General features: G+C 45.8%; 1 protein-coding gene across 5 annotated transcripts in view; it reads right to left on the bottom strand.

The window, feature by feature from the left end:
- Window positions 1-10,263: 10,263 nt before the first annotated feature.
- The window catches only part of fbrsl1 (fibrosin-like 1), a 160,259-nt gene continuing 155,693 nt past the window's right edge, over window positions 10,264-14,829 (bottom strand). For all 5 annotated transcript variants that reach the window (XM_071545308.1, XM_071545307.1, XM_071545305.1 and 2 more), the window contains 2 exons: window positions 14,275-14,545; window positions 10,264-12,798 (listed from right to left, as the gene is read on the bottom strand). In XM_071545308.1, the coding sequence (XP_071401409.1) occupies window positions 11,406-12,798; window positions 14,275-14,545 (1,664 nt within the window). In that variant the 3' untranslated portion in view covers window positions 10,264-11,405. The remainder of the gene's footprint in view (window positions 12,799-14,274; window positions 14,546-14,829) is intronic.

Here is a 14,829-nt window from a genome sequence, read left to right as displayed (position 1 = left end):
AAACGGCTCATGCAGCATAATCCAAGTGTTCTGAAGCCAAACAATTCCAAACAGTCCAAAAGACCTATCTTCACTAAAACCATTGTTTTTTCAAAGCGTTCACACTTGCACGCACCCACACTGGAATGGGGAAAGGTTCTTGTCTCTTGTCTACCTGCGCTTTACTTTGCGATGAGTGAGAAATGTATAGGCAGCTTGACCCTCAGCTACAGAGAGAGAGCATTGGGAATCTGGTGGTTTTAATTGTGGGATACGTCAGGCAATGCCAGCAGAAGAGGAGAACCTTTGCTGCATGGAATGGGATTTGCTCATGCCACCGCTCCAGGAGCTGGATAAATAGTATATTTCCATGCTTCACAGACACAGACGGGTCTGGAAAAAATAGACGAGAAGCGGAAAAAGAACGTACTGGCAGAAAATGCCAGTTCATGCACCGCGTCTGCACCCGGTGGACACAGAATTAGGGAAAGGTTGCGTGTTCACATCAATCAGAGCGTGAATACTCAAAGGGTTGGGTGTGCTGGTGTATACTGGTATAAATATAGGCCTAGGTTTTTTGGACTCATGGTGTAATTGTTTGGATTATGCTGCATGAGCTGTTTGGAGTAATTTTAAAGCCATTTTTGGCCTTGTTTGGAACTCTAAAAAAACAGTTCCCAGCCACTTAAACTGTTTTGGAGAAGGCTGACATGGAGCTGCACTAAGCAGCAAACTATGTGTTATGTAGATATACAAACTTAACAGGTTTTTTGATTGACATAAAGGTGAGCAGATAATGACAAAATTGTAATTTTTGGGTGAACTATTCCTTCAAGACCTTTGTGTACAGCAGTGGTTCTCAAAGTTGGGTCTTGGGAACCTCAGGGGTCCTTGAGCGGGTCCCCAGCAAAATGAGTAATAGTTTAATTTCACTACAATTTAATTCACTGGAAATGATCCCAATTAGACAATGTATAAGAATGACTATTCTAATAGGTTTCACTATCATCACTATTATCTCCCCATACTACAGTGTAGACAGTTATACAATTCAGTACAAAAACAAAACAAAACAAAACAACAGTCTTCCATAAGGGTCCTGGGACAAAATCTTATAAAATGGGGTTCTGTGACATGAAAATGTTTGAGAACCCCTGGCTTATAAAATTGTCATGTTTTTGAAGTGTGCATTGATGGAAATGTGCATTGATGGATTTCAGGTAGGGAGAGAAAGGCAGTTTTATTTGAATGGAAGGACTATTCAAAAATTATTAAAAAATCTGTGATGGTTTTATTGGTTGGAATTTTAATGTACGCCTCCTGGTACATGATGATTTTTGGGGGCATAAATTCAGATGCATGGTATGATAGTTAGAATGAGCTAACAAGGCAAAAAAGTCATTTTTCATTTTAGTGCGACAATGTGACTAAGCCTTCTATCAGTCCACAAAAATTTGTCTCCCATTCATTATCAATGGATCAGCTCCAGATATTGATGACATCCCAGGTTTGAATCTTACTTCTCTGGTTTCTTGCTTCGGGAGAGAGTTGATCATGTTCCCAAATATTGATTTGAGTGTGCTAGACAACAGGAATAGCAAATATGAATTCATATTAATAGAGTGGTATTCCCCTTTAAGCTCTTAAAGACTCTTATTAAGATGGCTTAAAGGAGATTACTGGTGTCATTTAGAGTTATAGCTCATTTACTACTCTCTTCATCTAGTTACATTTCCCCAATCATTTTGCAATGCATGCCGCATGCAATTAGATTTTTAAGCATGTACTCGCTTTTTGGCATTTTTAAAATGTCAACTTTATGAAAATTTGAATTGACTGCAAATTAACTGAAATGAACTTAATGGTTGATAAGGTAAACTGAGAAATACCTTTTCTTAAGATAGGCGAAGATATACTATCAAATCACGGAACTCAGAAGATATTTTAATGTAAACTCTAGGCTGATCTACTGTCAAAATACTCATTTTCTTCACAAAAATGTACTGCTTGACTCTTCACACTGTCATACAGTAGCCAATAGTAACCTTATACTAGTAATGTCTTGGTCTGCTTAATAGGTTGTCTTTATAAATGATGCATTAGCTGATGAATGATTAACATGACTGTCAATTTTTGATATAGCTGCAATAATGTCTCCTAAATTAAAAAACCTCCATCCATTTATATTGCCTACAATGACCATATCTATATCCGTGAATCCCACTGATTCTGGCTGCTGTTCATGGTGAAAAGGAATTACGCTGCCGGCCTTGTGGGACCACTGAAAACTTTGATATAGGATTTTATAAACTTCAATTACAAGTGAGCTGATCTTTCTTGTTTAAGGAAGACCAAAGCATCTCTGTAATAGAAATAGCAAACGAGTCCTTAATGCAGGACTAATCTCAGCAATCCCCCCCCTATTCCCCGGCAGTGCATTATTAATGGGCAGTGTGGAGGCTGATGAGTACAGGGGCCTCTCCTCACTAATGCATCCATTCCTCATTGTTAGATGTCTGTCTGGAGAGGAGAACGCATGCACATGCCGCCTACTCACAGGCTCATACATACAGGCACACAGATACACACACACACATATACATGCGCACACACACAATGATGTGCCATCCATGCAGAATATATTCTTAGAGGAAATTATAACATTTAGATGGGAATCAGTGGCATACACTGAATCCTCAGCAGATCCTCTGATAAGGTCACAACTCTAAATTGAATGCGGCATAATGAATCCCACGCCCACGCTGTCAATCAGCATTTCTTAATTGGATCAAAGATTACTTGTGGCAGCTGTATAAAACATCAAGCAAGTAATTAATAATGAGAAAATAAACCTTAATGTTGCCAAATGGGAATGGAGGAGAGCAGAGGAACGTGGCTCCGTTGTGCTCTCTGAAATTATCTCTCTCCGGCTCGGGCTAATTGCTGGAGGATGTCCTCTTAACTGAGTGTGAAAAGCTGTGTCTAATTACTGCAACATTAATCAGGCATTAGCATGTTATCACAAGGTTAACTTATCAGGAGGGGCCCAGAAGCAGCTGGAGGTGCCATTACCCACCCTGCACTGGGCCAGCTGGGCCACAAGGGGTAGTGCTTGTTCTTCCTATGAATCATTATTCAGCTGCTGGAAGCCCACAGCTGAAATCAAGGGCAACCATGTTGGGTTGCATTGTGCACGCTCTGTGATTTCAGACGCCTGAGCGTGGAATGGAAATGTCCAGAATCGATACCAGCTATTTCCTGGCGATCGCGGTGCTGAGCTGAAACGGGAGCAGCCGTCCTCTGGGGATTAAAATATTGAGGTCATAATTTTCCGCTAATGTCTTACATTGCACAGACACATCAAAGTACAGTTCTCTGCTATAATATGTGTGAGGAATTACGCAGACTCAAAGGATCTACGAAATCAATGTCAAGCAATTGCGTGCTTGGTGGAGCAGTTGAGTCCAGTGTAATAAAGATTGACTGGGTGGTGATTGCATCCTAAATTGCTCCACTAGTGAAATATGAATACAGCTAAAACATCAACATACAATGTTGGGAAATGGGAGACACATGCATGTACAGCGGTGGACATATTTTGGTGAAATGCTTCTTTCCCTTCACATAATAAGCAACTGAACAGGAATTTTTAGTTTGAATGCACTTTTTTTTTTTTTAAAGGGGGCATTGCTTTAGGGATTTAAATTGCTTGTTTTGGCCTTTTTTTATTTTGCAAAGTGAAATTTAAAAATGCGCCTCAAAGGATTATATGCAATTTTGAGCTACTGCATGCATAATGACCTGCATGTAGATTAAAGGTCATTTGTGGCAGCAGGTTGGTCCTGTGCCCTGACTTCATTACCAGCAGCTCCGGAGTGTCTCATCAGGATTCCAGCAGGGCAGAGGCAGCGTACCTCCAGCAGCCCTGCCAAAGGCACTCATTTGTCAGAGAGGCAGGGAGATCACAGGCCGACAAATCTCCCACGTCTCCCAGACTGTCAAGCTCTCGCCTGCATATCAAAGACAAAAGAACAGAGCCGGCGAGCACGAGAGCAGAGCAGCCATTCCATTTAGAGATGTGCCGCCGTTTAAAACCCCCGAGCGTGCCCTTTGAAAACGGCTATTAGCCTGGGTGAGAGAGATTACAAGCAAATAAAATTACATTCATTGTGATATTCGATTTCATAATACCCTCGGAATTATAATTACACCGCGCTCGCACTTTTCATTTAAAAACCATTCGGCGACAACAAAGAATCAGAGATGGGAATGAGCAGGTTGTGCATCTCGCGAGCGAGTGCACATTATCAGGCCTGTTTCACTAGAAGTAACAATAATGGGAGAAGAATGGAGCCGCTAATCAGAGTATAATCAGGTGAGAGAGCAGGGTTTAATGATATGGAACGCAGGGCTTTATTTTCATCTGTCACTCGTCTGGTACAACAACAAGAGAGCATGTTGGGGGAGAAAATGTGTTTTTTTTTTTTTCTTTTTCCTTTTGGTGCTGCATTCCCCCAGTGGCTGCATCACAGAAGCAGCGTGGAATAAGAGAGCTTTTGCCAGAAACTACCGGCCTCTGAGCTTCAGGGAACCCAAGCAAGGGTTAAATTCCCTCCCTCATTTCTCAACCGCGACCTATCTGTCTGTCAGGGCTGCACCAAAACCACAACGGTGTATTATAGGGGGAATGTGGGCATATGCTGTCTGGCTTAAACCAACAAGCAGAAGGGGAGAGATAAGAGACATTCTTGGGCGGCACAGAAACGAGGCATGAGAGGGGCCAGCTTGATAGCAGTACTTGTTGTTCTGATGTGTTAAATAGCTGGCCTTCAACACCCCAATCAATCGCTGAGTGAGCCACTGTGTAGCCAAGGGTTGTGCGAGATAGCCAGATGGCTGAAGTCAATAGAGCTTTGCCTGGTCTCTTGTGTCACAAAGCGATAATTATGAATTTGGCCGCACAGACTGGACGGAGCACATGAAATATTGCAGCTTGAACGTTTCCCTAGCTTGATAAGCTCCAATAGATTACAAATTGGTTAAAAATGCATCACTGATTAAGGCTCTGTGCTAATCAGTGGCAAAAATAACATTTCATCCCCAAAGCATTCAATACGTCACCAACAACATCTGCCTTTGGTTGCTATCATGCACCTTTTTGTTTTGGCTTGTACGACTGGCTTGTCTGATATGATAAGTACTACTGTAGATATCATTGTGTGTAATCATGCCTAGCAGCCACTGTGTGGTATTCCTGCCATTTGACACAGGCAAACAGGAGGCAGCCAGCGCGCCTATGTGTGCATACAAGAACGTCTGCGGGACAAGGCAAGCATTTTGAACGCTCTCCAAGACCTCCAGAGGCCTGTGTTGACTAATCTGCAAACAATCCGCTCTGCAAGCCCCATTGCAAGTGGAAGAGCAAGCCCCTTAAGCTGTGACATTAACGAACAGAGCGAGATAAGATAGGGATTGTTATCTCGGTGCATGGAACTCCTGCCCAGATAGGAGATAAGAGCCTTTCAAAGCACGTTCGCTGCCAGACAGATTTCCAAAGAAGCCGGGGTGGCAAGCAGGGCCAAGGCTGGAATGTCGAATTACCCTGTCGAAGCCGGTTTCGCTAAGGATCTGCCCCGCTTCCCCCCACCCCCCCCCCGCCGTAGTTGCCTTTGTTATTTTTACAGAGTGAGGACTAAAAAGGCTTATAACTCTTTGATGACACAAATACAGTCCAAAAGCAGTGGGCGCTCTGTGCACAGCGGTGTGTGCCTTCCTCTGTGCTGGCACAAGCAGGAAGGCTCCAGTGTTCAGCGAGAGAAACCCCCTCACATGAGGACAGTATCAAGCTCAAACAACACATGGAACCTATCAAATGTTAATCGTAGTGGTTACACCACTACTATTGTAGTGTATTAGAGAGGAATACCGTCGAGTTTCAGCTGTTACGTATGTTGTTCACTTGCCCAACGGTGAATGATCTGCATAAATCACCATCTTTCTTGATTGGTGATGCCACAGGTGAAGTGACTGTGACACAAGTCCTGGTTTGGGACTGATAGAGCTACTATAATATTAAGTTCAGGATAAACATTCCATTAACTGGCAAATTGAAGTCTATGGGGCATTGTTGTAATGGTGTTGTCCACCACCGACTGGAGTTCAGGACTTACCCACGTTTTTATGCTAATGGTATTTAAACAGTATACACAAGACACAAAATGTACCATACTGGTACTCTCCCAGTTTGATGGTCTACTGAGTGTAATTAAAACTGAGCTGGATGGGAGGGTTTCAACCTCCAAACAACAACAACAACCGATGCAGGGGACAACTGCTTTCAGTAGTTTCCATAAGGAACTAACTAATGGTTAACTATGATTGCGAAATATCTGAAAACCCCCCCAAAAAAAACCCCTCACTGAAAATTACTTCTTAGTACAACTGAGTACAACTAGTATTAATTCTTAAAATCTTAGTTTTCTTAAATGGGGTGAGATAAATTGGAGATAAAATGTTTGGAGAATCTTCTTGATACGAGTGACAATATCTTGATATAAGGTGGACTCACTCGATTCAAGAAAATTTGTGAAACAAGTGTATTGGTTTGGTCTGCAACCTCCAAAGTTGTAGTGCTAATTGGCATAACTGTACAGTATGTGGGAACGCTGGATAAAGATAGCTTCATATTTAAGCCCAGTTAGGAGGTTTTTGAGGTGAAACGAATCATTACCGTTCGTCTACAGAGAGCCCAAGGTTTTATGTGGAAAGATGGGATGTTTTATTTTTAAAGGTGTTATGAATTCATATGCTGTAAAAACAACCCCTCTGTCCATTTAATAATTTCACGTTTGGAAAGGAAACCCGCGCGCGCCGGCGCCAAGTACTAGGTGCTGCATCTCTGCCAGCGTCAAACAGAATAAATGCTTATGAATATCCACACACCACCAGAGGGGACGGACCGAAATCGTAATTCTCATTCTGCGGCTTGGAAAAAAACTTCCGCCTCGCCGGGTGCCAAGCGGCTCTGAGGCGATCCCAGTGATGAGCCAGGGAACGCTCCGCTAACTGAGCTCTGGAGAAATACGGTCACGACAAGATCCACATTCAAATAAACTTCACTCTTGGCCCGCGCACACAAGCCATGTTGTCACCAGCTGGCAGTGCCTCTCGCCGCCCCTTCAAATACTGAGCCACTTTTGATTAACGTCTCAACGGCTAATCATGTGCGTTGGCCGTGCCAAATTGGACGCGTCGTGTATGGCCTTCCATTTGCCTCGAAATCTTTTCTCTTTTTTTTTTTTTCCTTTTTTGTTAAATTCATTCTAAGCGTTCGAGAGCCTCCTTTTACACCACCCACCCCCTCCCCTAAGTCTTCTCTTGTCTAGTGCCCATACATAGAGCAGAAAGCTGGGGAGGGTGGCGTGGCGGCACGGTGCCATCCCGCGTCCTGCGGGGCCCCCCGAATGAGAGGACCGCCGCTGCCAGACGCACCCAGCTGCATAAATGTTATTCATTTTTTTTATGGCTTGTGTACATAATATGGCCAGTGTGGGAGATTGTGAGGTTCCACTAAATGGTGGAAAAATCCTCAAAATTGAATGAAAATGGAAAACTTATTTTGGCCAGTGGCGCTTCTGGGCCTCCTCCTTTTCCATCTCCCTTAATTCTCTCCTCCTCCACCTCCTCCTCCCTGTCTGTCATCCACATCTAGCTCTCTGAGGTTCTTCTGTTTTGAAACGCCTCTCTTTTCACTCTCCTAGTCTGGGCTGGCCGGTCTCCTCGCACGGCCATAGCGGTGGTGGTGTGAGATAGCGAGAATATTTGCCATAGGTCCAGAGGTGCAAAGACATTAGACAGCACTTTGTCACCGGGGTCTGGAATTCACACCGTCTGGCTGTTTCCAAGTCAGCTCCTTAACTGCTGACTGGCCTGGTTTCTGTCAGCTGCCGCTGTGTTGACGTCGAGGGCTAAAAAAAGATGGCGGACAAAATGGAAGGATGTGCGCCGCTGGCCTTTTTAGGTGGTGAAAACACTGCGCGGGCTACAGCGAGCCGCTGCGACGGGGACACACTGCCAAAGCCCTTGACTCGGCGCTCCCTCCCTCGGTTCACAGTTCAGATATAGTTTAGCGCCGCAGAATGGTCCTCGTCAGGGTGTTGCTAACCCCCGCAGAGAGATGGGCTTGAACTGCGAGCAGAACCGCGGTCTCCCAAATCACCGGGCCCAGCGGAGCCCCCGGCAATCCAAATGTGATCATGGCGGGGGCCTCCCGTCTCATTACCAATCTCCATTTCAAAACAGCCTTCAAATGGGAACTAATGCATTAGTCCTCGCTGGGGGAAAGTCTGGGGAGCCGCTACATAGCAGCTCAGAAACGCTTTCATACATGTTTTATCAGCGGGGGAAGAGCGAGCAAGAGAGAAAAGGAGCTTGGACTGAACCATTCATTCGTTGCCCATCTTATTAGCTTGGCACTGTGTTATTAGCTGCCATTGTGCTCCATAAAGGCCCCCAAGGCCTGTTCCACTGTTCGCTGAATCTGGGGTGAGCTCTGTGCCAAGAGCTTTTTGGAGGTATTTGAGACCATGAAAATTCAATCCCAAACCCTCAGCATTGAGGTTTCTCACAGATAAATGCTGGGGATTAGCGGAACAAAAAAAACAATGTCTTACCTCAGATACCGCTGTATCCTATTAATTGGGATTATACTGGAAAAATGTATTTAAAAAAACCCAATCTTGTATCACAGTCGCTTTTTCGCGACAAGATGTTACACGAAGCCCTGTCATAGTCGCATTGTTCATCAAATGGCAAATATGTTCCAAATTATGAACAAACTATTGTATGAAAGGTAGAAAATCATATACAGTCCCAAGAAGAAAGGCCTGACACGTTTGAAGAATTGCTGTGGAAAAGAGCTGACAATTGCAGACGTTGTAATAACCCACCTTGGGTTGGATATGCTAGGCAATGTGTCAATTGATTCCCATCTGATGATGGACTGTGTGCTGAAATAAATTGACCTTGCCAGACAATGAGTGAAATTGATGGAGCTTTTCATCTCCGGAGGGCCGTTCCACACTCAGCCATAAAATGAATAGAGCACAGGACAGAGTGATTGAGTCGGGGGAAAATGTAAGGTGTGTGTTTTTCTTCTGCAAAAGCTTGCTTGGTAAATAATAGTTACAGGAAAAATCACTATGCAGTAACAAGTACGGGGGTTAAGTACCCGCTGTTGACTAGATGATTAGGAATAAAAGCACACAGCGCTAAAGTGATGCTGGCCACCGACAGATGCTACCCGTCGGAGGAATATGTGGCTCAATTACCGGCGGCCTAAATTGAAAGTGATAGTGATTTAAGTCTTCCCAATACGCCGGCCCCATTCTGGCAGGCAGTCTTTTCCAGGAGCCCTTTTAAAAAACCCTGCTGGAGAGTGTGTGAGACACAGGAGCGCCATTGATTTTCAATAACATCCCCTAATGACCTGGCCACGGTTTGATCCACGCTGTCATTATGGCCTGATACCCTGGGACAGGATTGGTGGGTCTCGCGGCGCACGGCGGGGAGATGAGGAGTCGGGGGCATTATCAGGATGAATTGGCCGTCTCTGGACAGGCGGCGAGCGGGGTAGAGGTCTCGTCAATAGCAGGCCGGGGCGCCTCAGGGCCCCCTCCTAGGCCCACTCCAGAGCGCCTTCCGGCCTCATTAGAGAAACAGATGAGTGCATGAGGAGAGCAGGGGAGAGGAGGAGTAGGGGAAGAGAGAGGAGCCTCTCCTCCACCATCCGATAGCCTGCCTCCCAGGCATTGCTCCTCTTAATGAGTCCAGACCGCAGGTCAATATGCCGCTGGGCTGCCAGTCAATACCGGTTACCTGCAACACAAACACTCAAAACCTGCTTTCATACAAAATCAATGTCCTATTAGTCCCACCCTCTATTGCCTTGCCCCAATTTCATCGATCCCCTCTGGAGAGCTCTGCAGCCCATGTATGACAGATTACGGTCAAACGATCTGATGGCTTAGGCTACTCTGCTGGCCAAGTCTGTTGCCTTTATGATTTCAAAGTAATAGCTTTATATGAGATGAGCAAATACTGTAATGCTGGCGTGCTGAGGCACGAGCATTATTGGCAAACCTATAAAACTCTATCTCTCCCAGTGATTTATACATTATCGTCAAATCAACATTCCACTCGGTAGGTTTGGTTTACAGACAAATTCACTGGATGTAGTCAGCACTGGAAACAAACGGCAGCATGAAAGACAAAGCAACAAATGTCTGACATTAGGTCCAAACTTTATTCCGTACATTTTAAACCATGAATGTTCATTTTCATTTTTTTTGCACGCCTAAAACTCTACTTGTTTTGTATACAAGAGTCTAAGAAAAACAACTGCACAACACCACAAGGTTGACAGAGAAAGTCCTTTTGCCGCCCACTAAAAAGTGTCCTCCTTTTCTGTCTGGGGCTGTATGCTTCTGGTCCAGTTTGTGACCCGGAAGTCTTAAAAGTTTAGAATTCCATCATTATTCCATTGGCAAATATAAACATGTGTTAATCCGAGTTTCTTTCAGTATCACCAGTATCCGCTGCTCCCTCCAGGTGGTCTCTCCGTTAGGGTGCTTTGTGCCGCTTTGCATAGATTGCAGATGATCCTTCTAGGCCCCCATTACAACACCCTCCCTTCATACTTCCCTTCCATTGGCCAGGCTTGTCTGTTACCATGGTATTCAACAGGGAAGTGGTTTTCATGTTTGATTTAATTTTGTTTTTCTAGAAACATTTAAAAAGCCTAATAAATTTACATGGTAATTCTGCAGCGAAGGAATTATCAACAAGTTATTTACACGAGTTTTCTTTACAGAGACCGAACAAAGACCTCATAATATATATTTATCTGCATATCTCAAAGGCAAAACAAATGAACGAAACAAATCGGTAATGTAACATTGTACATTGTCATCATTGAGGATAGCCTGGTACCATGAGGTTAAATTACTGTTGAGAAGGTTGAAACCAAAATCCAGTCCTTACAGTGGGTCATAATGGATATGTCTCACAATCAACTGGGATAAATATTGGAAAAGGAGTGACTAATGCACAAAATACATAAAATTCATAAAAATGATACCTATACATGGAACAAGGATAGGAAATGTACAAACTCATTTCAGGATCTCTCTTTTCGCACAAAGCCGAAAAAAGGTATTGGATTAATATATTAATAATTATCAAATATTTAAGTCGGATATAAACATACACATATTTGTGTTCTCTTTACCGACATTATTCGACCTCCAGTCCACTGAAGATAAAGTCATGGCATGTGCTTAATCAGCCTTACACACCTTTACTTTGTACAATCATACCATTTCCTTGGGGATTTTTGCTCTTCTCTGGCGAAAAGCAGTGCATTTTGTTCACAATAAGATTTCCAATTGGGGGGGGGCAGGGGAGTGGGGCTTGTGAGTGCGTCTAGTAAGCGTTCGTGTACGTTTTGTGTAGGAAGCTACCGTGCCTCTACCTCTTTGGGGTTGCGGGATGGGGAGTAGTCCCGGGGGTCCTGGGTGGTGAGGGGGGTAGTCCTCCTGGGCGAGGCCGGCCTGGCGCTGCCTGCTGGTACAAGGGGAGGGGGGGCACTGAGTGCGGCGGTGGGGGGCGTTCTGTTGAGCAGGCCGTTGTGTCCCCGTGGAGGGGCTTAGTCTGGGGTAAGGCATGCCACCCAGGTGGGGCATGAAGGGGGGCATGTGGGGCAGGTGGCCCTCCATGGGGGACTGGTGCAGCTGATGGAGACGCGCCCGGTCCAGCTCCTCCCGCAGGTGGAGGCGCTCCCGCTCCTCCGCCTGCTGCCTCATGCGCTCGTGCTCCCTGCGCACCTCCAGCAGGTGCTCGTGATGGGAGTAGTCGTGGGCCTCCCTCTCGCGGTACGCCCGCTCCTGCTCGTACACGCTGGGGAAGCGATGCCCCTGCTCGGCCCGCAGCTGGAAGTCCATGCGGCGCTGCAGGTCCAGGCTGCGGTAGGCCTCTCTCAGCGGGTCCCAGGGGAAGGCCGGGTGGGGCAAGCGCTCCCGCCCCGCCGCCAGAGGGCTCACCCCCATGAAGGGAGCCATGCGGGCCCGGTCCAGCACGTTGAGGCTGCCCATCTGGTGCATGGCGCTCATGGAGAGGGGCAGCGAGTGCGCCATGGGGACGCCGTGCAGGCCGGGGCCGGGCATCTCACTTCCGCGCGGGGAGGGAGGCGGCGGCTGCTGGGACAGAGGCGGGTGGTGGTGATGGGGGTGTCCGGGCTGGGTCATAGGAACGGGGGGAGCTTGGGGCGGGGGTTGGGGCGCGGGCTCGGAGCTCACCACCATCACCTCCTGCTCCTCCTTCCTCTCCTCCTTAATCTTCATGTCATTCTTCACCTTGTGGAGGAGCTCCGCAGGCGGGGGCTCTTTCCTCTCGCCGTCCTTGAGTGTGGGCGGGGGCCCGCCCGCCATCTTCATGCCCTGTTCATTGATCACCGCCTTGGAGTACGGGGAGGGGGAACGATGCGCGGATTTGATGGAGTCTTCTGAGGGTCTCCTCTCCAGCGCCTCCTTGCCAGGCGAGCGGCTCTCCTTCACCTTAACGTCCCCCAGCACTGAGGACTCTCGGTGGCGCTCCAGCAGCTCCTTCTCTGCCTCGCGGACCCGGTCTACGCTGCTGCTGTGGTGGCGTCCCGAATCGCTGGAGTTCTGGCTGTTGGAGCGGATCAGGCTGCTGATCTGGTAGCTGACCGGCGCCGACGCCGGAGACGAACGGTTGGAGTGGCGGTTGCGATCCACTGAATCCCTGTGATGACAGAGGCAAAGAAAAGGCAGCTTAGTTAGTATGGAGTGCAATGTGTATGCTAATCAAGAACATGCGTCTTGCATCTGGATTGTGTTTAAGTATGATGAAGCTGGATTACATTTGCACTTGACATTAAAATATGTCTCCAGTGTACACATTGAAATCAGATGTCTCTTTCCCTCACAAAAATGCAGACTGCTATGAATCATCGTAATGTTTACGTCCTTTAAAATTGACAGTAAACACCACTTTCCCTCATTCCTCATCCATGAGGATCATGACAATCCATTTTTGATAAATATGTTACTATCAGAGCTGTCTGTCTGATTTCTGTCCATTTCCTTGTTAGATCTTGTTGCAATATATGGATTGGAGATGCATTACATTTACACTGGTGTTAATGTGGCCAAATGCATCTGGGTGATTGAATCTTCAATGCATCTTGATTGCATTTACATCTGGATTTTATGTGTTTTTGTCTGAATATTATCTGATCATCCACAACACAAGCAATCACCAGGTTGAAAAGAAGTCATTATAGTGTCCACGTATCTATTGTTGTGATCATGTACTGGTGTGCTTATGCAGATAATCATAATCATGTCGGATGCAGAAAATTGTTATGAGCGTGCAATGTTCATATTCATATTTCTATCCCCTATTGTTGTGTGTACGGTGACTAGCAAAAGTTACTTTCTTGGGGGATCAATGATGTAAAGTAACATGATCATCGTATCATGCTTTGAAACAACACAGTGAAGTGAAAAACAGCATCAAATCATAGTCCCAATACAATCATCAACAGTTAATAAAAAAGTCATTTTTTAAAATCCAAACCTAGGTCAAATAGTAATGATATATACTAGTAATAATAACAGCCAACAATTGGAATGCCAAATGGTTGGTGTTTAGTACATAAGGACAATCCAAATAGATAAGTTGTCAATCACACTTTCTAGTATTGTATTGTTATATGTGGAGGGGAAACCTCACACCCATCTGGTACTCGGGTGGAAAGAGTGCCAAAATAATGTAAAAATCTACTTGAGTATAAGTTGAGTAAAAAAATGTAGGAAATTTTAAATGTGCTCTGAGTTATGTTTTTTTTTTACAAAAGAGAACTTTGTTCAATGAAAAAAAACAAGAGGACACACTAGATTCTTTAAAAACATAAACAGAGTAAAGCATGAATCAACAGAATTCATTCAACACGATTATGACCAGTTTCTTATGTGATGCTTATCAAGAGACAACAAAATTTGTACTCTAAAATGAATAATGGATGCAAATTAAAAATTAAGCAAAATATTATTCTTCACTCAAAGCATACACAGGTAAAAAAGTGAAAACTACTGACATCCAAAAATTACTCAAAAAGGACACAAAAAAGCTACAAAGTACAGCAACAAGATGAACTTGTTACTCCCAAGTAGGCTAAAACAAACACGAAAGAATTGACTCAAACTGACAACTCACCTGTCTTTATCCTTCTCCTCCTTCCCAATGGACGAGTCTCTCTTCTCCCTCTCCCGCTCTCTCTCCCGCTCTCTCTCCCGCTCCCTCTCCCGCTCTCGCTCGTGGCTGTTGGCCGAGCCGCTCCTCTCGGCGTCGGCCGACTTGGGCCACTGGGGCGGGGTGGGGAAGGACGGCGGGGTGCGGTGGAGCCTGTTCCAGGTGTCGTGGTGGGGGCTGCCGAAGCCGGGCAGGCCTCCGGGCCCCTCCTTCGGGCCGAACATGCTGTTGGAGCCTGGAGAGGGGAAGAGGGAGAAGGGGAGGGAGTGGGGGAGAGGAGAGGGGGACCCACTGTGAGTTAACCGGGCCCCAAAAACCTCCTCGTGGACACATAAGACGAGAAGAGACGCAACAACAAAAGCTGCTTTTTCTCTTTGCCTCTGGAGGTTCGCTCACTGAAGCTCTGCTTACAAAGACCAGTTAGAGGTTAATGCCACCCCCCCCCCCCCCACCTCCCCCCTCCAACAACTCTGTACTTATTTGCTGCTGGACCAAAGGGCCTTTCCTTCCCCTCCCCAT

Source organism: Centroberyx affinis, unplaced genomic scaffold (genome assembly GCF_046629955.1).
Source record: "Centroberyx affinis isolate AG114_WGS23_722 - 3 ecotype Tasmania unplaced genomic scaffold, CSIRO-AGI_Caff_v1 ptg004852l_1, whole genome shotgun sequence".
NCBI lineage: Eukaryota > Metazoa > Chordata > Actinopteri > Beryciformes > Berycidae > Centroberyx > Centroberyx affinis.
Note: the sequence above shows the minus strand (reverse complement) of the source record. Positions and strands in the feature narration are given on the sequence as shown.